At 54.1% G+C, this 22,628-nt stretch overlaps 1 protein-coding gene across 3 annotated transcripts in view; it reads right to left on the bottom strand.

The window, feature by feature from the left end:
• LOC142566165 (uncharacterized) overlaps positions 1-22,628 on the bottom strand; it is a 151,144-nt gene that overhangs the window by 3,198 nt on the left and 125,318 nt on the right. For 2 of the 3 annotated variants that reach the window (XM_075677013.1, XM_075677012.1), the window contains exons 2-3: positions 15,643-15,896; positions 1,436-1,546 (exon numbers count right to left, since the gene is read on the bottom strand). In XM_075677013.1, coding sequence (XP_075533128.1) covers positions 1,436-1,546; positions 15,643-15,849 — 318 coding nt within the window. In that variant the 5' untranslated portion in view covers positions 15,850-15,896. Of the gene's footprint in view, positions 1-1,435; positions 1,547-15,642; positions 16,012-22,628 lie in introns of those variants that run through there. The other variant, XM_075677011.1, reaches the window with a different exon arrangement.

Below are 22,628 nucleotides of genomic sequence, written 5' to 3'. Positions count from 1 at the left end.
CGTCCTTTTGACTCCAAAGTGGGGCCACCCGGGGTGCGCTCTCCGGGACACCGGGCGGGAAGAGTCGCCCTCCCTCGGGAGACAGAAACAAAACGGGGCCTGCATTCCGGCCCATTGTTCCGGCCCGGTATGACCGCCTCGGGGCACCCACAACCGCGTGGGAAAAAAACGGCAAGCGGCATGAGCTCGCTACGACAGGCCCCTTTGGGGCAGCGGATTTCACGCAGCGCGGCTTAGACGACAGGGGCCTTGCTCTATCTGTCCACTTTATCTCCACTGATCGCCGTGACTTTTGCGGGCTCCCTCAGTAGTACCGGTGTCAACAAATTGCCGCGCTGTCAACGGTGTGATAGCCGAACGACGTCTTGTTCTCGTCCAAGTGCGTACGGCCCCCTCCGCTACGAAGCTATTCAGTGCCACTCCCCGTCCCCTATTAGGGGACCCCCGCGAGCGGGGATTCCACGGCTTCCGAGGCGAGCTCGTCTCCCGCTAGGTTCGAACACCGACCAGGCTCGCCGGGGGAGCGCATCGTACAAACGGGCGCGCATTGTAGCGTCGTGCCGGAGAGGGCGCCCGCTGCTCGCTTCATGCATGCATCTTGTCTTGACAGATACCTGTGCGCCAGAGATCTCGCGCCGTTAGCAGCACAGTGCGTAGGAGCGAACGTTCAGTGCGGTTCGCGGCGATGCTCAAGAACAGCGCGAGGTCAGTGGCCGTGGCGCCGAAAGACAGAAGTGCCGACGTTTCTCTTTGTCTGCCCGCCAAAGCCCTCGGCACAAGTGCTGGGCTTGGAGTGTGGAGCCGCGAGAAGCCTCTCGGTAGACAAAGGGCGGCTCGACGAGCGCGTCCCGGCTTGGCCGGGCTCGACCGCGCACCTGTTCGCGGGGGCTGAACCAGTTCTGGCCAAGGCGCCACTTGTGACGCGCCCGCGGAGCGCTCCTCGAACCGCCTTTTGTTCGCCGCCGGCATGCACAACCGACCAGACGCTGTCATACCACGCTTGCGTGGTCAAAGTGCCTGACTGCGAATTTCTTCCGGGGTTTGTGTCTCCTCCTGATGTATCTCACTGCACTGAGTGACCCAGTACAAGCGAGAAGCCGCGGGATGAACCGCCGACAAGAACAAAATTGACGGGATCTCAGCCATTGGTTCAACGCGCGGAAAGGACAAGCTTGACCTGACTTTAATTTGTGCCTCTTTAAAAGCAAACTCGATGACATATCACGTAAATCAGGTCTGTACACTCCTCCTCTTTCTCAACTTCAGTCACGCAAAGACGAAGAGTAGGGAAAAATGGGCCAAAACTGAGGCACGCGTATTGACTTGTGTAGAGATGTGCGCGTGCAATTTGGTCCGCTTCCTGATTCCTCACGTGTCGCGAAGCTGTATGAGAGGTTCATAAGGGGTGCGCTCTGAGCGGAAAATGCATACTCACTGTCATGGACTTGAAGTGATCTTGGGACGGCGTTGGCACATTGGGCAGCCACGACTGCATGTAAGAGGCCACCGAGTCCTCGAACTCGGAGTCCGAGAAGGTCCTCTCTAGCTGCATCAGAAGAAAAGAAAAGAGGCGGGCGGTTAGCCGGGACGCGCCACAAATCCGGAACTTCCCTCAGCGGCTGATTACAAGAACACCAGACAGGAAAGCGCTTGTTGGGCGGCCTAGAGAAAGAAAGGAGGAGGCCAAGTCAGGAGAAGCGGGAGGGGGGGGGGGGGGGGCACGGGGCTGCTGTGAGCGCGTTGGGGGGGCGACCTGAGCGGGGCACCTGTTGGTGCCTGGACGCACGCATTGCGCTGTACTGTGCGTGATCTCTAGTGCACGGCAACTAGCAGCGCTCACTGGGGAACCCGCCACCGATGAAGCGAGCCCTGCTAATTACAGGGATGGGTTGGCTCGGCCGCTGCATGGTTGAACTGTCACCCTCCCTCCCCACCTTCCCGGTTTTTGGGCCAGCGGAGCCGAACTCTTGTTTTTCCAGCAGAAAAGAATGTGAATTGAATATTTGGAATGCCATTGCTGCTGCTGGCGAGGCTCTCGTCTCGGTTGTGGCGCGCGAGCGCCTCAGAACCGCAGCAACAGCGTTTGCGTGCAGACAACCAAGGTCAGCTAGCGCAGAGCCGTTAAGACATGGCTCCTCGAAAGGCAAGCACTCTTTGGGCGGCAGCTGTATGAGGGCTGCGCGCTGGTGCCGCATTTGGGACTGGGGGTTTTCCATGCGGAATCACTTGGAGTATAGAGGACCGTCTGTCTTTACAGTGGCTGTTTTCCAGTGCGCGCTAAGACAGGGGTTCCAAACTCTTAAAAGAAAATTTGCTCTTACACTGGACCGCTGATTGTCCTTACATCATGGTCTGCGGCTATAGGCTGTCGGTTTCGAGGAAGAAACAGCGGATCCGAATGCCCCTTGAGCAAACTTCGCTCCGTACTTCTACCATGACATTCAGTAAAGTTCTAACGAAACGCCACAACGTACTTAATGTTATCGTCAGCCCTTCAAATCGGTTAAATCGTACCAGAACCCCCGTACTAATGGTGCCGCGGACGCACTCCGTTTTCCAACGTTCTGCTCTTGTCTGAAGGCCGCCCAATCGAGACGGCGTTGTGCCTGTCGGATGGCGGTGATGAAACACGCGCCTGAGGCACAGTCGACTGCGAGACGCGCTGGTGGCTGCCCACGAGCGCAAATTCACGTATACAACCGCAGCATGTGTGCCGTCAAAGCGTTTAAATATATACGGTGGCACGGACATAGTGTTGCGCAAACGCAATCGTGCGGCCCTTCCAAGCTGCTCACTGTGGGCGCCCGGTAGCCTCATTCACGAAGGATCTCGGCTGCTTCCCGTTGCTCGAGTACTAGCCATGCTAACGCTGATTACTGCGTTACATAGCGCGTGTAGCACAGAGAGGAACCTGTGACGCTGCGAGATTTGCGATAGCGTTGTTGCTTGTAATCAGCGTTTCCCCCCCCCCCCTTCTCGACCTCTCCTTCTTTTTTTTTTCTTTTTGCATACCCTTCAAATGAATCCCCAGACGCTCCACCGATAATTTTGCCGGCAACTTCTACTCAGGCAGCTTAAACGGCCATGTTAACCTTGTTATGTGGTGCATCCTTCCGTTCAGTACATTTGCGTTTGTGAGGGATTTTAGCCTGTTCTTTTATTCACAAGAATAAATAAGGGGACGTTGGCACCAGTAGATGATACCAGCTGCTCCTTTTTCATATTTTAATCTTATCTTGGCTGGCGTGCACCAAATAAGTACATTTGGAAACAAAACAATCAGCATGTTGAACACATAATGTAGCGTGCACTTGTTGCAGTCAAGCCCGAAAATGCATAATAGCGACGTCAACTGATATACCTACTTTTACCGCATTTTGCGCAATCGCCCACTTTGTACTAATGAATGCTGCATTAATTAATTTATTCATTCATTAATTCAGACATCCGTTCTAAATTTTGGTTGCAGAAATGGCGGTATGCACTCCTCGGACTGGCTGAAGGCGCCGCTCGATTAGCTTGGGAACACCTCTTTTCAATCCGTTCGTATTTGGGTAACGTGGTCAACAACTTGGCTATATCTCAGACCGAGCGCTCACCGTGCATCTTCTACAGCACGCGGAAACCTACTCAGCCACCTCTGGTATAGTGCCGTCAATCAAGGCTCACCACGACAGGTCTGCTGCTTCTTTTTCAAGCGGTCGCTATTTATGGAAGACTGAAGAAGGCGCTGGGAAAGGCAGCGCGGTTGCCTACTATGGGTGTCAATGTATGCGTCAGAGCGGTGAGCAGCGAGCGCACCGGAGCGTGAGCACAACGTTGTCACACTTGAACAAGTTTAATGAGAGTGTGACCTCATCGCTGCTACGCGCGCGGTGACAGGCACGCACCTGCGTCTCACTTTCCGGGCAACAATGGATGTGCACCAGTTACATATAAAAAAAACTCGCAACTGCTCGCGCCGTCGCCAGTTGTTTCTGTACTCTGTTTACATAACAAAGGAACACGTGTTATCGTCTACACACTCAGCGCTAAGGATGATTAATGCTTCATGCCCCGCCTCAGCTCCGCCACTGAACTAATAGTGGCTGCACCCGAACGCGTGGACGTAAAGTGCCAGAACGCATGGAAGGAATTTCTGATGTATTTTCGGCATGTCGATGCCCTATTGCGCGCCCATTTTATCTCTGCATGACTGTCACGCCGTTTTTAGGTCGAAATACGAACCGTCAGCGTGCTTCTCTGTATACCGCATTAAACATATGTCGCTCGGAAATTCATCGACGCGAGGTGACACCAGGCCGAAGAAAACGTCGGAAATGTGCTCCGTGTGATGCTGCTTAAGTCAAAATAGAAAACATGCAGACAAGAAAGTCTGCTGCGAAGGAGAACGTAAATGCGCTAGGATCACAAGCTCCAGTGAGCAAGAAAGTGAGCGGGTCAGATCGGCGAACTCAGTTCACGAGGTGCCGAAAGGGGTAGCTATCGCACAGCGGCCGGAGGAGAGGATACTCCGGGTAGCGGAACCCTCGCCTCGGCGCTTTCCCGGAGCCCGCGCTCCGCCAGTCGTGATCGGATCGCGGCCTCGCACGCGGCTCCTGGAAACAGTGTTCACCGAGCGCGTGTCTGCTGTGGGCACGCCCAAGTCTGCTCGGTGCTCCAGACACGACAGCATGGAAGACGGGTAGCTCGACGCCGAATGCGCACACGCCTGGCGCGGTGCGCCTTTGAGCGGTGAACGTGACGTATTTGCATAAAGGCACCCATTCCGTGCCACCCCCCACGCGCGGCGCAGAGACGCGTTTCGTTCATGCGGAAGATCACGCACGCGCGCACAGCGTACTGGATACTTGTCGCTCGCTTCGTCATCGCCCGGAGAGCTGTCCCCTCTCGAGGCGACTCAAGCGCGCCACTTCGTTACCACGGTCACCGCAGGTCACCGGGAGAGTGACAAGTACCCAGCAAACATACAACTCCTATGCATGTAAGAAATTCGATGAACGGAGACGGCGAGCATGCGCTTGTTCTCGAACGTTAAAGTCGAAGGTGTCCTTTGCAGGCTTGCGAGGAAGCTATTTGTCAACCGTAACGGACGTAAACTAATAACGCAAAACAGTTGTACTCACAAGCACCGACTCGGCAATCAACGCAGCTCGCAGCATTCAATTCTAAATTTCTAGTATTTTTCAGCATCATTGATTTTGACCCGTGCGTTTGCTAGCACCGGACATTCGCCCTCCCAGAGGCTCCCAGCGGGCAGTGCTGCGCCAGGATACGACGCAAAGAAACGAGGTCGCGCATCGAGTTGCGCACATGTGCATACATTTGCTGCGACGAGATCGTCTTCTGAGCAATCGGGTCGCGCAAATTCCGCGTAATCGCGTCCAGGGAGTGCTCGCAGGCGCGCGCGTGACGCAGCCCCGGTTTCTCCCCACGGGGCCAACCGTCGTCGCTCCGCAGCGAGGGCTCCCACGCCGCTGCGCGGTGCGCCGCCGGAAGGCGCACGGAGCGGGCGCCACATCCGCCGGCTCGGCAGCAGCACGGCCCAGCCCGGGGTTAACGCGCCGGTCCTTGCCTCGGCGGCGTGGGCTTTGCCCGCTCTGGGAGCGGTCCCTCACCAGCGCGACTGCTTCCAAGGAACTGCCCGCCTGACCGACGTGGGTGGACACCGAGGAGCACCACGAGCCCTTTTCAGCTCGCGGCGGCCACTCTCGGTTTTTGGCGCGCCATCCATCTTTCTGAATAGGCCCGTCAACGAAAGTATTCGGGCACAAAAGACAGTGTAGAGAGAGCCAGTTAACCGGCGGCAGGACGAAGACACCGGCCGCGGCCGCCGAAGACCACTCATAAAGAAAACAGACTTCAACAACAAACAGTATGTATGGACTTCTATAGAAGTCCACACAGGCTGTTTGTTGTGTTAGTCCATACAAATTTTGACTAGCACTTTCGTTTACAAAGGAACTACGACTTCACAAGGCGGCGGAAGTCTCTTTAACTGTGCAGTCAATCATGTGCACCAGCTCCATCGGCCTATTCTCGAACATGTCTGAGCCCACCGCGCTTTTATAGAAAGCACGGCTTATTTGTGGTCTGTAGACTGACGCATTTGTTTATAGGTTCTGTATAGAGCACCTATAACCGTCATAAAAGATAAGGTCATACGACTACAGGCTGTATTTAAACGGGCCATAGATTTGATTAAGAAAAGTCAGAATACTCAGCAGACTGCCTAAATAAACCATTGCATGAAATTGTCATCTGGGAAACAGGAGCAACCGTGATGGAAAGGAATCAGCTGAGGACTCAACACACACGAAGGTATCAGAAGGTCGGCGCGTGTGAGTTAAAGAGCGTCCAACGGAAGCTTGACGAACTTGAAATTGACAGTAAACGCTCTCAATGGTGACACGCACTGCGATAGTAGTATCCACTGACGTTCTTACTTGTCTATAGCGACCTCAGGAAAGCGGTGGTCCAACTGCGTCACCTGATGTTCCATCGGCTTGTTTCGACGTGCCGTTAACAAGATCGCATTTTTGTGCATCACACTGAAAACGACAGTACGTATATCATGCATCTGCTGCAAACATCTGCTAGAAAGAAAAAGAAAACTATTGTCCATGCACAAGCAGAAGCCAACCAGCGCTCCCTACACATATAGTCGTGTCCTCGCGGAAGACGTCACCCACACATCTGTGTTGCCGACTTTAACTATAACGCTACCGCAAAACGAAATGAGAACGATACGACGGGTGGTTTCCACAAACCTTGCCGAAAGAGAGAACCTTGACGTTGACCAATAGCATACAGAGATCGCTCATTGCCACCGTATAGATACATCCACCAGCTACCAATGATGTGGCAACCGCGGTCTGGAGCACCAATGTGTTAACAGCCGGGAGTGAGTGCCACGTGTCACTAGCTGCTATATAGTATATTAGGTATAATGCACGTTAGGATTGCACGTCATAAGTGACGTAGGCTCCCTTCCTCAGCTCCACAGAGATATAGACGGTTTCACTCGCGCGATAACAGCAGCGAGACAGCGGCCCCAAGAAACTTCCGGTGACGGGCCTTAGCAGTCCGCTGCACCGGAACACAAAGCGCGTTTTTAAGTTCCTCCCCTTTGCGAAAAGTCTATTTTTAAGTTTTGAGATAAAAGGCATACGCGTTGCGCCTATAAATTAATACATAAAATTTCTCGTATAACTTACGGCAACCTTGACTTGTAAAATTGTTGTTATGCACAGAGGAAAATTGTTGAAAATCTACGGGCTTAGATTTTAACGCACTCCTGTTACTCCATATAGCCGTCAATGCTTTTCCTGCTCGCTAGATTTAGCGGACTACGTCAATGAGCGAAACAGGAAGCCGTCCAGGGCCTATGTTTGTAAACAGCGAAAGGGTCTATACTTAGTGATTAATATGAAGTGGCTCATCAATTCATATTTGCTTAGCATGCACATGTGTGCTGTTCAATTAATCATAAGCGAAGCTGAATGCAAACGTGGGAATAGACTGAGTCAAGCCGACGGCTCTTATATAAGGCAAGCCTACCAATTGAATCTGCAGACAATTGATCGGTATAGCTTTGAAAGCGGCTGCATTTATATCTTAGAAAGCTCCGATTTGAAACTAGCGATTTCCCTTTCAGCGCGTGTCGCGAGGCTCTCTGGCAACGCCGACTCACGCTATAGTCATTCGGCAATAATGGAAAACGCGTCACGATCGGCCGATATCCGCACTGGACGTTAACGAATGTACACAGTCCGAAAGCGGTGGGACTACGTGTCTGCGCTCGAAGTTCTCTAACTACGCGAGCCTCCGCTCTTCAAGGGCGACTGGGTCGATTCGAAACCACGCCGTGCGAGGGCGTTGACCTTGACCGCGTCTACCCAGGATGAAACTGGGTTACGACCAAAGCCTGCATGCAGGGCGGTTACGTGGCGTCCCTCATTGTTTCTTCTCGTGTCCCAATCACGCACCACTGAAACCGCTTCATTTTTCCTAATGAGGTTAGCCAAGCCGAGACAAGCGTTCCTCCTGCACTTCGGGGTACTCCCAGGAGGGGTTCATGCAAGTAGTGCGACTGCTTCCGTCGTGCGCTATGTACATAGAGCCGTTATGCGTGACGCCTGCTTGCAAGAATGCCGGCGAGCACAGGGAAACGAAGCGCCTGCTGTGCGCTTCATTGCACCCGTCCACGCATTAATCAATCCTCCTCTTTCAGTAATATCGGCGATGCACTCGGCGCTGCCCTCACAGCTCAGCGCCACCTGTCGCAGTGCCGCACGTAAGGCGACAATGCTTGATGACGGGGCCGAATCGCCCAGTCACTCGGCGGCAGACTTCCGCCGATTGTCAACATCTCCGCCGTGCGGTCAAAAGCCGCTTCGGCGGCAGAGGCGTTCGAACCCGCCGTCAGCATCATTGCCCCCTCAGGGGCGTCACATCCAGACAGTGAACTGGCGCGCGTAAGCGAACATCGGTCTCTCGACCCCCGGGGCGACGTACGCGCGCCCTTTCGGGCGAGACGATGAGCGCGCACCGCGGCGGGCGCGCTCACCGAAGTCCGAATTCGAGGCAGCCTGTGATGCACAGAAAACATGAGTGCCGGCCGAAAGCTCGAACATCTTTGCACGTACAATGAAAAGGTGCCCTGTATAGACTGCAGGCGACCCATCTACAGAATACGTGCCGCTTGTAGAGCCGCAGGACAGAGCGATTGCGTTGCCAGATTAGTATCGCATGCAAATTGGAGTCAACCTGAACGCGTACTACAGAGGCGACGTTCTCTCCGCGCTCACTTGTAGCAAAGTCGTGCTGTCGAGTCAGATCTGTCTCCGCGATACACGGGCCGTGTAGAAACGATACAGGCGTCTCAAGATCACTACAATCTGATCCCTGAGCTACAGAGTAGGAATGCTTCATTCGCGAGGCCGATTTGATTTTTTAAACAAAGAACGGATGCAGAAAAAAGAAGAAGCGATAAACAACAACGCGCCAAGGCGGTCGCAAATTTTCAGCGCTCGGGTGAGAAGGGAGAGAGCCCTCAACGAGAGCGCCAACAACGTTGCGCGCCGTTTTTATAGCACGCGCTCTTCTTTAACGAGCTTTTGAATGGCGGCGTCGCCCCCCCCCCCCCCCCGCCCCCCAGTTGCCCTGGCTGAGCGCGCCCGTGACGCCGCAGGTCAGCGGATCCCGAAGCTGAAAAAAAGCCTCCGTTCAAGTGCGTAGACCACCGCGGCTAGATCGCGCACGCTTTGTCGTTCGCGCCTCGAACACGGTCGTTAAAATTCTTCAAAATCACTCCTGGCGCACGTCACGAAACCAATATACCGCGAGGATTAGCGACAACGTCCTTGACGGCCGAACTGGTGCTTTCTCTTCGGGCGGCCCCCTTTTTTTATGCGCGCCGTCGGACTCTTTATTGTTTCGTCGATGGCTGCATTGCGCTCCATTGAGGGCACGCGGGCGCCCAGAGAAGCGCAGCACTGCGAAGATTACTGCTGGATGCCTCGCGTCTGCTCGCGAGGCATGCAGACGCCCCCTGTGGGGCGCACGAGCCAACCGGTGATTCGCCACGCGTATATACGCTACACGCGGGGAGCAGTCTGGGCCCGCAACACTCTCAACGTCCGGCGGCGAGCACCCGTGCGCGCTTTTTATCAGGCACCTTGACAGGGAAATTCCGCGCCATTACGTCCGTAGCGAATGCAGTGCCTCGACGCGTTATTTGGCCTGCAGGCGGCTGTTGATTGATGCGACGCGGTGCCGTAGATGCGAGCCTCACGGGAACCGCGTCTCTCGGTCCACGCTCCGACAGAGGCGCTCTCACGAATGTAGATTTCTCCCAAAGAGCGCGCGAAGTCAGCGTCGTAAAGCGGTGTTCCTGGCTGCTTTGGCGGCTTCCTAGTGGTACCTGTCAGCGGTACAGGTTCGGTTTGTTTGCATGTTAACGGCAGTGCGTAAAACGACCGCTGCGCCCCCATTTACCGGAATTCTTTGCCGTTCGGCACAAATTGGTCTGTAAAAGGCGAACTATACACAAACGCCTGCGCAAAGCAGGGGCCACCGTGGCGACCTCGCCGACTTCCGTGGGCACGCACGCGACCGGGTACGCAAGCTGAAGCGGGAGGGGGGTGAGATTACTACCAGCGCCTCCATCCCGAGTAAAGTGGTAGCCAGACACGCTCTCGGCACTAGGAATGCTTGACTCTCGAAATCTGGCCGCGCCGAAATAAAAATGAAGCAGCGCCGCCAGACGGGCTCTCTCGCCGCTTCCTCGAGTTCACCGATGCCAAGGGCGGGGGCGCGGCAGAACCTAATTGTAACGTCGTCAACGCTCAGGGCACCGCCAGATTGAGACGCCCCGAGCGATAGAGGGATGCCATCCTCCGCGTGGTGTGAAAGAACAGTGGCGCAGCTATATATACAGGAGAGCTCGCGTCTTGCCCCTCGTGCACTTCTCCGCAGAGCGCCCACGCATGTCTTTACTACGTCACTACGTCATTGTTGGCTTCGTCAGACGACAGCTTGTTTCACTGCCAGCGAGGAATGGGTGGCAAAAGGGCGACAGAACAAGCCCCCGAACTGAGCTGTACAGCCGCGGGGGGATGCAAAACAGAATGAGGGGGTGCAATGCGTGCTTGGCACGCACAGCCCCACCGGAGCCCTTGAGCCGGGGTCATGCCATCGGCAGGAGCGTGCCCCGCTTGCCTTGAGCGTGTCGCGGAGAGTAGATTCCCATTGAGGTGTCGACAAAAGCGGCCGCCACTGTTGTCGCCCGGAGTCCGTGCATGGGGCTTCGTCGCGGAAGCCAGCGGTCCGGTGCTAGCGACCTCGGCGAGCCGCAAGTAAACACGGCGTTTCGCGGCCGAGCACGCATTGTGCAGCCGCGCTATATTTGGGTACGCCGACTATCAGTTTTTTGGTGGCGCTTGAGGTGAATGGCAGTGTAGCCACGCCAACGCGGCTGGCCCCCTCGTTCAACGTACGCGCGCGGCGCCTCGTCACGAGAAAAAGAGCCGCCGCGCGGAGGAAACACTTGCTAGCGCGAACGCGTGCCAAGCCGGTCAATGGCGGCGAATTTTGGACGACATCCAGGGAGGAAGTGTTATGGTTCTTGCACCTCGACGTGTTTCGCAAACGGCCCCTCTTCCGCACCGGTGCTGCCTAACTCCTCTAAAGGTTGCCGCACTACGCGCGACGACCTGCCATACGTTCTCTCTTTCCTCATTGATTAGGTTGGTTCTTACGTGGAAGCTACCGAAATGCCGCGCGGGACATTTCCGAGTGTTACATCGTTGCTAGTGCTGTTTTCGCCTGGCGCACTTTACGTCAGGCGCTTCCTATTCACGCCTGTGGCTCAACGTTGCCATCACGATTTTTCTTTTTTCTTTTAGCGACTGAATGCCGTTTTCTCTACAGAGTCTTAAGTAAGGCACGAGAGAATAATGATACTCCGATGTTGCACCATGTAATTTGATACTGATATCATTACAATGACAGTGCTTCTTTGTGTGCACTGACCTTCATGTAGCTCTACACTATTCACAACGGAACTAGGACCGACGGGTTAAAGCAATCTTCCTACGAAATCGGTTGTTATGCTACTCACTTAAATTACTGACACAGTGAGTTTTCCTTGGTTTCCTTTAATGAAGAGCTGTCTACCCGTCGATCGCAGTATGACTGAAGTTAATTAATTTAACATTGCCGCATTCTAAAGCGACTATCTTGAAAACACCTGCCAGGTGCAGCGAAGCTTCAGGCTTGAAGATGGCCACAAAACACATAGATGAGTCATTCCAAAGGTATGCGGTCCCCTGTATGGGTACTTCACGGCCTGCGCACCATGACCAAGAAGCGACGCACGACCATTTAGCCTCCTGTGTTAAGGGTCGACACTGTCACCCCTAATCCACGAACCCCTTTTCTCCTTGGTATTTCCAGTCAGACAAGCATACCAGGAAAATAGGCTTACCATGAAGCTGCATTCCACTGCCACCTCGCTGATCCCTAGGCGAGGTGGCGCTGGAATGTCGGGCTTCATAGAGAATTTTAGGTTAGTGGACGATAGCCGCACCCAAGCACTGGGGGATGCAAACTCCCTTGTGGGCCCCTTGCGCTCTTTTGTGCTCGCTTTGGGTTTTTCTTTTTCTTTTTTTGTGCGCCCGGTGGTTTGCGTGCCCCAACGCTTGTATCTCCTAACATAAGACTCTGATAAATCGCACTTTTTTGGTTGGAGTCCTCATGAACGTTTAATTATGACTCCTTGTAACATTATGGAGACCAAAGGTGGTGATCACGTGGTATCACAAACCTCTGACGCGCGCGTCAGTCAACTCAGTTCACCGGTCGCAGAAACATCGTGACCTTGCCGAAAGCTGAGCACTCGAATGATGCCCGTAGAGCAGAGAATGTGAGGGGGTTCGCTGTATGTTCCCAGATCCTTCACAGAACTACAGAAGCGACAGCAGAGGGCCAGGCCGTGTCTAATGTGTAGAAGCTCAGAGCGAAGGAGGAATGAATGGCAGCGGTTCGCGCCTGGCTTTCGGCGACACGCTCTCACGGTGCGGGACTTGCAGCCACTGCGCCAATCTTTTTTCCTACTCTCTCGTTCTTGCCTTGGAGAAGAAATACCGAGTTTTGGCCTTGATTCTCGATACCGTGACTACCAAGTCTTCAGCTGCATAATTAAGCAAGAAAGTCGACACATAGAATATTGAGCAAGTAGTCTTTCAAGGATGTCAGTGTTCAGCCTATATTATATTTAGGCTTGCTATAGTAGCTGGAAGTTCCCAATGCTCCTCTGATCCGACTCTAGCTTCGAATAATTCTATCACAGTCTCGAAGCAAAGCAGCCTAGGACATTTGAAAATATATTTCGCTAATTTAGGTGGCTCGCAGAACGCGCCAAACACTTTCGCAACGGCACACGCGAACTGGCCCCAAATGCACTTACAGAGAAAAAGTTATTTCCGAACATAAACTCTCGTCCATGGATCACGTACATTTCTTGTATTGGAGCGGTCCTTCCATGGATGAGCACGAAGGCTTTCCGAGAATGACTCAGAAAATTTCACGTCATCGTAGTTCCTCCACAAATTTTTCCCCTAGCGACAGGAAACCTATCTCTCAACATTCAATGACTTTTGCCACCGCCGTACCTTCGCAGTGTAGAGAGTGTGCGCGGTGTCGGGTGGCGGTAAAGGCGGGTTCTTCTGATGCGAACAATAGTTTATTTTACCAGTGTGAGGCATGTGGACGAGAGTTCTTATAACAGCCTTCATTCCGCATTCGCGTCATATATCTTTGCGAATGAACCTCAGTCCCACCTACCCTTCGCTACACCGGCGACTGCGGGCACAAATGGAGTGGTTCGAGCTCGTCGAACGGAGAAAGTCTCCTGCGGCAGACGCAGTAATATGACGGGGCTCTGTAAGACCATGTGCACCAGAGTCGGGGGTTGCTTATGGCGGACAGACAGAATAAAAGCCAAAACTGTTCGTGAATGTCGCCAAGCAGTAAAGAATACTTTGCTGCATCTAACGATTCGACAGAAGCGAACTCGTGTTCACGAAATAGTTCCTATGCTGTTAGAGGAGCCGGCCAGTGACGAACAGTTCTTGTGGATGAATGGTTTCGTGAATTCAGCGTGCTCACTAAGTGATCATAAGTGTAATGCTCACTTTACTTTGCTGAGAAGGCAGTCCATCTTGCGTAAGCTCATAGAACATTACTGCGCTCAGAACTTGGCTTTTTTTTTTTTTCCGAATGAATGCTTATTCGCGAGTAAGCGCTTGTGGTGTCTACCTACTTCGTCCTAGTTTGTCGCGCTACCCTCATTTCACAACAGTAGTTGGCCCTTGGAGATAGAGGCATAACCACAGCATTGGGAAGGCGCTGCTTCTTTCTATACGAGCTACCTTACAGACACTAATATTGTTTACCACTACTGAATGCGCCACTTGAGCGTCAACTTGCGCGGTGTGCTTGGAACGTTTACATGGACGGAGTGTACATACGTGACACGTGTCATGACAACATTTAACCTAGCGTTCATAGTACTTGTAACACATGTGGTCTACATACATTACAAATGTACATTCATAATATGCGTCGTGTTCATAATATACATAAGAACAGTGACGCATTGTACATATTATCCCAGAATCTGAGGTCTCGCTCTCTTATTATTATTTTTTTAATCTTGACAACTTTCTACTGGTACTCAAGCAAATAATAGTAGTAGCCGGCTCCTCGTAGTTAAGCTCTCCGTTCACAAGAAACCCTCACGATTTCTCGTATCTCTCGCCATCACGGCTTTGCTTAAAAACGCTTCCACGGCACACAAGAGGCCATGTGCGTGCCACTTCCGAGAAATACGAGAGTGAGCGCGTGCTAGGGGATTTCCAGCAAGCGTCGAAAATCCCTCGGCTCATTGAGGCGACATTTTGCTCGCTCCGACGACTTGTGAAGCATCCGCACAGGTCGCGCAGGCGGAACGAATTGCAGGGAAGGCCCCTAGCGCGCGCTGTGGCGATATTCGATCTCCTGTTTGTGGTTACTAGTAGTGGTTGACAATGCAGGGCTCATTGCTATTATTGATCCCAGATGTAGGAGGAAGAAAAAAAAAATAGAGAGAGCAAGTGCCACTGGTACAAGACCAAAGTCCCAGAGGATAGCTGAAGTGAGAGACTATACGCGTTGATAATTGAAATGCGACAAAAAGATAATAAGAGCGGTGTACGAAGGTGGTTTTCTTACGCATTCATGGCCCAAACTTCGTCACACCATTGTCACGCAAGGATGGAAATTGGCTCCGCGCTCAGTCGAACGGTTGCTGCTGCACGAGACCTGCACCGGTGCTCCGCTTAGCCCTGTCCGCGGAAGACGCTTCGTTCCGATGGCCTAGGGAAATGCGGCCGACGATGTTGAGGCTAAGCGATTAGGTCGATGCGGCGCTTTCGGCACGAAATGTAAACTCGTGGCAATGCGGCCTTCTCGCTAAATGTAGCACTTCTCAGTTTCGCTCTCGGTCTACGTGTCGACCTTAGAAAGCCACGCGGCGACGGCGCCACGCCCCCTTCCTCGGTACGCGAAATAGCGTGCCGCTTCGGTGGGCGGGAGGCTCACTGCGCCGTGGTGACAGCGCTCTGACTGCCCGGCGGGCTGCTTGCGCCTTTTCTCGGTGTACGGAAAGTGAATGCCCTGCCTGAGAAGCTTCCCCGAACGCGCGTTCACAACGTCCCCAAGCGCGAGACTAGCCGGCGTTCGTTAATGTGGTCAGCAAGCAGAGCTAATAGCATTCGCCGAACGCAGTGATCGGGATCGCAGCATCTCTTATGCATCTGGGTCTTCGAAGAAGCGGTCCGCCTGGCGGCCTGCCAGCACCTGGTCCTGCTCATTACGCGCATGGTGGGCCGCCGGCCGATTGCACGATGAAAACAACGCACAGCGGTCGCTGACACGATTTTTCGTCCGTCGAAGGACGCCCGACGGACTTCTCGTGGAAGCCGTCGGTCTCCCAACGCCGTGGCGCCCGCGAGTCGGTTCCTCGCGTGCGCCTCGGTGTTTGAAGCATGCACACACACACAGCACACACAGAGCGGGCAATCCGGCACGGGTACTCACAAATCGGCGCTTGGCCTTGTCGGCCTCCTCGCTGGCGACCCGGGCGCGGTTGGCCACGGCGTCGAGCATGTTGCGTACGTCCTGCGGGCTCAGGTGGTCGGCGTGTCCGCTGGCGTCGTCGGGCAGGTTGCACGGGTTGACCCAGAGCGGGTGATCGTTGCTGCTGCTGCTGCTGCTGTCGCCGGTCCGCGAAACGGGCGCACTCATCGTGGAGTGGAACAGCACGGCGAGCACTGTGACCCAGGTCCGGGTATCTGCGGGCAGGACAGACGCCGGTCGGTGGAACAGCCAGCTGGGCCAGGGCCGCTCGGCGCCCCAGCATGGCTCCTTCCCGGCACGCGCTACTCTCGATTTCATGCTTCCATGACGCTTATCTCAAACAAATGGCGTGCATGTTTCCCGCAACTTGTTCATAAAAAGATAAGGGGACATTTTCCCTCCCCTCCGCCCCGGATGTGGATATGACGTAGGGGCGAGCGGCCGTCATTGGCCGGTCCCCCCAGGTGCGCCAGCCGATTGGCTCCTCACCCGTGCAAGACCGCCCCACACGTGGGCGGCGAGCCTTCGAAAGAAGAGCGCGCTTTTTTTCCCCGTAGCCGTAGGTGTGTTCATTGAGCCCGCGCGCGCAGGTTGTCGGCGATGCCAGCGCCGCGCACGGGACTCCGCGGCCACACAGCCGCAGACGGCCGCGCGCCTCCGCGCGCGCTAGACGCGCAACAGGTGTGCGCGCGCGTGGACGGGACGTCCCGGCGCGGGAAGCCCCATCTACGTGCGTTGTCCGGTTCGGCTCCCCTTCTCTGCGCCGTCGATTGTGCCGGCGTTGTGACTAGCCGCCGCTGCTGGATTCCCGCCGTGTGAGTTCCGGGAAGCATTGCTTTATTAGTAGTTTCAATAAAGTTGCTTCTGCCGCTCGCTTCCTCGAGGAGTCATTTTGTGACGTATCTCGCGGTCCCACTCGCATGATCGCATACGAGTTTCGAACAGACCTGCAGCTAAGGAATTGAAGTTTTGTTGTAGTTAACAAATATTTTCTCGAGTTAACCTCTTTCCAAAGCAAAAAAATCACTTAAGACCCCATGTTGATTAGCGGCGGAGACGGACTTAATTTGAAACAAGAACACTGGCTGCAGCACGACTGACCCACTCTATATGCTTTGTCATCGCCCCCCCCCCCTCCCCACTAATTGTTCTAGTAATAAAAGCTTGCCTACCACCGTCGGATTTTTTTTTCTGCATGATGTGTTATAAGCTATAGTGAACAATGTGAACCACTGCCTTATTCTCTACTGGCCCAGACATGAGACAGTTCCTCTTTTTACCCCTCTCTCTCCCCCTGTATATCATACAATAAACCAATGCAAGAAACGGGTCAGTACATTCAATGCGTTGAATAGCGCTTCGAGCAATATTACACGTGCAGTCAACACGCACTGAAATGAAAAATGGTGCACTTGCTTAAACAGCGGTCGTTTAGCACCACAGATACCGACGGCGTGTCGATTGACTAGATTTGTTCTTTGCGTACACTGCCGTGAAGTTGACAATTTGAAGCTCCTCAACGTGTGCCTCACACCTAGGACAAGCATGGTCGACTGCCTAGTTGAACGACTTGGCGTTGTTGAATTATATATTTTAAGTTATGCGATATAGCTATAAGCGGTTTCGATGCGTCGCATGGCTTCACTGGTACTACAGAAGCGTTGTAAGAACGGGTTCAGTCAAGAAAAACTGACAGACTGAAAAAACTAAGCACTTTCACATTTTTTTTTCTCTTTCTCATTCTTTGTTCTACAAGTAACATGAGCCAACGGGATGGATCGACTTGCCGTTTGACGAGAATATACATATATATTTGTTTTATTTTATCCACTTTATACTAGTAACAACGCAACAATGAAGCCAGGATGAACAGCTGCTAAAACTGGAGAATCGATCCAGTCGGTTAATGTTGTTAAAGATTTAGCGCTGCGTTACGACAAGAACCGAATAATATGACTGTACGGTTCGCGGCGAACAATAAGGCAGCGTTCTGTTGAGCCGCGCAGGAGGAAAACGCCGCTTCGTCGCCACTGCTTGTACCGATCGCGGGAGACAAAAATCGGCTCCCGCGGCCGCCCCTCCGTGTTTCATGGCTTTTGCCTGTGCTGGGCGTGTGCGGCGGCGGCGGCGGGTCGAGGTCTCTGGCAGGGCAGCCCCTTCGGCGGCCTCCTCCGGCGGCGACAGTGGCCCTGGCCAGCGGTGGCGGCCCCCTCCGATGGGCCGGCCTGACAGCTTTAGCATCCAGCCTGTAACACCTGGTCCCGCGGCCGATAAATAACGGCATTCCGCGGGGAGCGCCGGCGCTGACCGGGTGTCCCTGGGACGGTCGGCCGTTGACAAGCCGCCGCCGCCGCCGCCGCTGGCGTATTTATTGGACCACGGGCCGGCGCGCGTTTCCCGTATGGCACCGGCGCAGCGGGGGCGAGCTCCCTCCGGCGCCGGCGTCTTCGCTCGGCCGTCGCGAAGCGCGCACGTACCCGGTGCCTTCTCCATCGCGTGGCTTCTCGGCCACCGCGCAACCAGTAGCGGACGCACGAAAACGAGGGGAGTCGACGAATGGTGCCCGCATTGTCAAAGCTTACTTACACTACGCTCAGCTGATTTGCACGGCTCTTATGAGGACCGCACGGCATCTCGATGTCAGGGGCGCGCTTACACTACATCTCCCACATCCCGCGAATGCGACGTGGGCTGCGGAAGGATTAACGGCGTACAAGTGGCGAGCCTTTTTCTCCCGGAAAAACGTACGTTATGTTCCTTTCTTATCGTGCCTCGCGAATACCGGATGATCCCAGAAATTACGTCAGCGCGGCGGCAGGCGAGCGAATCGGAAGAAATAAAATTAATTGTTACTAAACTGGTTCTCTGTTATCGCCCCTGGGTGGCTGACACGACATGCAGGTTTCTCCGCATTGCCGAAAACTTGTGTGGCGTAGTATCGGTGATTCGCCGGTGCCGCAGTAACTTTCCGAATACAGGTCGCTTCGTAATTACGTGATTCATGTGAGAAATTACACGGAACGCGCTGTTCAATAAAGTTTTTCCCTCAGACCATAGCATGTTTCCAGCTTTCCAACCTCTATTTCACTCACCCCAGTGCTGGGTAGCGAGTCGGAATACTCTCATCTGGCTAACCTCCCTGCCCTTTCTGTCTCTCTATTTATCTCTCTCTTGCCAGAAGAAACGCCTCCTCTACGTGGAGGCACCGCGCCTGTTAAATACCTTCGTGTAATTCTAACATTACCAACATTTACCTGTTTGCATGACTTTATTTTGTAATGTACTTTTCATGATCCTTTTCAATTGACAATGATCCATGAGGTTTAAAATCCTAAAGCAAGTTTCTACGAAAGACGACATAGTAGAGGGCTCTGGTTTATATTTGACCACACGGCCTTCTTTAATGCGCACTCAGAATCCCCATGTATACGTCAGTGCTTTTGCATTATGCCGCCACTGGAACACGACCGGCGCGGTCGGGAATCGAACCTGCAACCTCTTGCTAAACAGCAAGAAGCCGAGGCGACTGGGCTTCCGCGGTGCGTGCATGATGATTTTTGTACCGCCTATATATATATATATATATATATATATATATATATATATATATATATATATATATATGCCACAGCGAAACTAAACTCCGGTGTAAAAGTAGTTTCGTCAAATATTCCTGCCTGCCAAATACGCAAACTCTTGCGTTAGATTTAAATATCGGAAGCCGAACGTCGTTGGCTGCGGTCTGGCACATTTACTGCGAAGCGCCCCTGCCAGGAGCTGAACTTCGTGCACGGTTACGTGTTTGTTAAGGAACGTAGATATATCGTGAACAGACAGTTGACTTCTGCAGACGACCCATGCAACCTCCCCCCCCCCCCCCCGCGAGGCGCAACAGCGTCAGCGATGAGAACATGGATAAGACGGCGGCAACCTTCGTGGACATGACACCGGCGACTGCGCATGACACGCAGCCGGCTGTTCACCCCGATGGAAGCACTGCCCTGTTGGCACAATCCCTTTCTCGCGCCGCAACAGGAACGAGCGTCGCGGTGTACGCGCACCTGCATCACGTGTGCAGCGCTCAAGGCTGCGCGCGGTCGCGCGACCCCTGTGCGCGCGGCGACGCAGTGAACCCGAAAAGTCTCACCGGCCGCCGGACCCCTTGGCCCGGCCGATCAAAACACCCCGTGGTCGTCCGCGAGGCGCGCCGGAATGTGACACCACTAATTGGGCCTCCGCTGGCTAGCGCATCCACAGGGAACGCGGCGGCCGACGCTGCGCCCCGGCGAAGGTCGGTTCGGAAACTCGGACTGGCTGTGTTTTCCCCGCGCGCGCATTGCGTCACCTCGCGATGCTACAAAAGAAAGACCGATCCGGGATGTACGCGCCCGGTTTATTTTTGGCCCTTTCTAATGGCCAGGCTCCTCCTTGTGCGCTGGGCGCGCTGCTTTGTCTCGGGACGCCCATCTCTGGGACGACTCTCTCTCTTTCCTCACAGCTGTCCCTTTTTTACTTTATGACGCCTCTGCCACGGCTCACTGAGCGCGCTGACTAAGTCGCTCAGGTGCCTTGTAGGTCGGAACCGCTCGGTTGCGCGCCGCATACTAGTAGAGGCAGAAGGCACAATAGACGCCGCTTCAGCGGCAACGCGAGAACGTGGCCAAGGGCGTCTTCCGCTGGTGGGACACCACGGACGCGCACGAAGCCACCATAATGAGGTCGTTGCTTTCGTCTTATCTGGGGAACTGCTGCACACCGGTCAAATGTGTGAAGATCTTGCCCAGTGCCCGATACATAATTTAGCGCTGAGTATGGAAATATGATTAACGAAGACGGGAGGAGTGCAGAAGGGGCACGCGTGGCCATGTCGCCTTTTTTCTGAGGCGCGACGAAAAAGTTCTCGCTTATGACAAAGGGTCGAATAAAGAAATGCGCGTGGGGGGTTGTGCAGGTTAAGGACAAATTACCAAAGCATTGAGCAGTTACGAAAACAAAGACGAACGTGTCAGCGGGCACGGATTTAAGTTATTGTCTAATCGCTTTCCTACTGGTTTCATTCTTCCGTTCTTCCATCGCTTTCTTTTTGTTCATGAGAGCTGTGTAATATGCCGTATTCGTAACCGAATTCCTCGTCCGACCTGTGTGCGCCGGGAGGCACCACCTCTTTGCATATATAGATAAAAGTGCGCGCTGTTACTACAGAGGCGTACACTCGCCCGATTCTTTTCCTCGCGCGGTGAGGCTGGCGAGACCGGATTGTGTGGCAGCGGAGAAAAAAGAACAAGCACAACCAGAGCGGAGCACCGCACAGCCCGCGATGTAGTGCGGCCGGTAAGGAGCGGCTCGTTTAAGGTGCCGCGTGACGATGGAGAGAATGATCGGAGCCATAGATCTTGTGGCGCGCAGCAAGCGAGACGGGCCGTTACCGGAGGCTCGGCTGCCGCCGCAGCGCAGTCTCGAAGCGCTGCTGCAATTAGGCACAACGGGAGCAGCGCGGCACGGCCTTCGCGCCCGACGCCCCGACGTCGGTTGACCGAACCGCTCGGCTGCAGCTCGCTGTGCGCGTTTCTCTCGCGTCAGCGCGGCTATCGGCACGAGATCTCGGGTGCAGGAGACCACGCCTGCAGCTCGCCAGAGCCCGGCGCTCGTCGCCAGGCCGGTGCAAACGTGGCGTGTCCTTGCTGCGGCATCGCTGGCGCGGTGCGCCGTGTGCTTCCCGGCCCGAAGGGAGCCCCCCACCGGGTTGCCGCGAATGTGCTCGTCTTCAAGTTTTGTTTGCACGCTCGTGGTAGAACTATGGCCGAGCACCCCACGACCCCGGTAAGGTAAAAAAAGAAAGTACAAGAAAGAAGTACACGAGAAAAAAGGTATCGAGCGTCAACACGACTACCATTCATTCACTGGGAGTCTTACGGAAAGCGTCAGCTTAGACCCAGGTTAGAGTCTCCTTGCCAAATTCCCCCGAGAAATTAGGTTGCTAAGTGACACGGAAAACCGGCAACAGCGAATTCGCAGCATGCACGTCAGGTGGGCCTGGGGCGCAATTTCAGCAGCCTAGTGACAGGCCTGTTTCGTAGCTTAATGGCAAGAATTTGCAGTTGCGATTCCTCTCTGTGCTCGAGCATAACCTTTCGCTTCACAAACATGCCTTAGTGCATACGGTGTAGACCCGTTATTATGCTATCCCCTCCCCGCAACAGCTCTCCCCCCCCCCCCACCACTCCCCTGACGGTTTTTTTTTTTTACCTCAGTAAATCAGGGATCACAAGGAGAAACGCAAAACTTTTTTGTCAGTCGCTAGAATCATTCGCAGAGCATTTATTTTCAAGGTGACAGCAGTCCTCCGGATATTAGCTCATTCTATTCTTTCTCTTTTTTTTCTCTCTATCTCTCTTCGTGGGTCATTTTCTACGGCTCTGCGTCGTTCGCTGCTAGTCGGTTACAAACTTCTGTAACCAAACAGCCTCGTATAGCTGAAATACTAATAACCACAATAAAGCCACAATCACTTAGGAACTTTCCGGCAGCGCAGCGCCATTGAGCTATTCGCTGATCGGCGGCGGGGGGCCGCGCGTAAAGTGAGTAGCCGAGAGAAGAGCATGAATCGCCGCCGGTCGGGGGATGGCTGGGAGGCAAGAGGGGAGGGTGTTCACGCGCAGTGATCGTGATGTTTTCCCCGCGCACTCCCTCTCGCTATCTCAGCAGCGAGAGCACGCTCGGCGAGAAATGAACGTCGTGATTGAGAGCGTTTAGCCGCCCCTAAACGCTTTTAATAAAGCGGCTCTGCAAATGCGTCGGTTCAGCGCAGGCAACGGTCGCTGACTGCTGTTGCGCGACGCGTGCGCTGGGGTCGGCGTTGGATGGAATCTAACCGCCGAGCAAAACATTCGTTTCACTCTTTCTTCATCCGCGTTTTTTTTTCCGGAATAGCGGCACAGTGCGTCATT

Source organism: Dermacentor variabilis, unplaced genomic scaffold (genome assembly GCF_050947875.1).
Source record: "Dermacentor variabilis isolate Ectoservices unplaced genomic scaffold, ASM5094787v1 scaffold_12, whole genome shotgun sequence".
NCBI classification, from domain to species: Eukaryota; Metazoa; Arthropoda; class Arachnida; order Ixodida; family Ixodidae; genus Dermacentor; species Dermacentor variabilis.
Note: the sequence above shows the minus strand (reverse complement) of the source record. Positions and strands in the feature narration are given on the sequence as shown.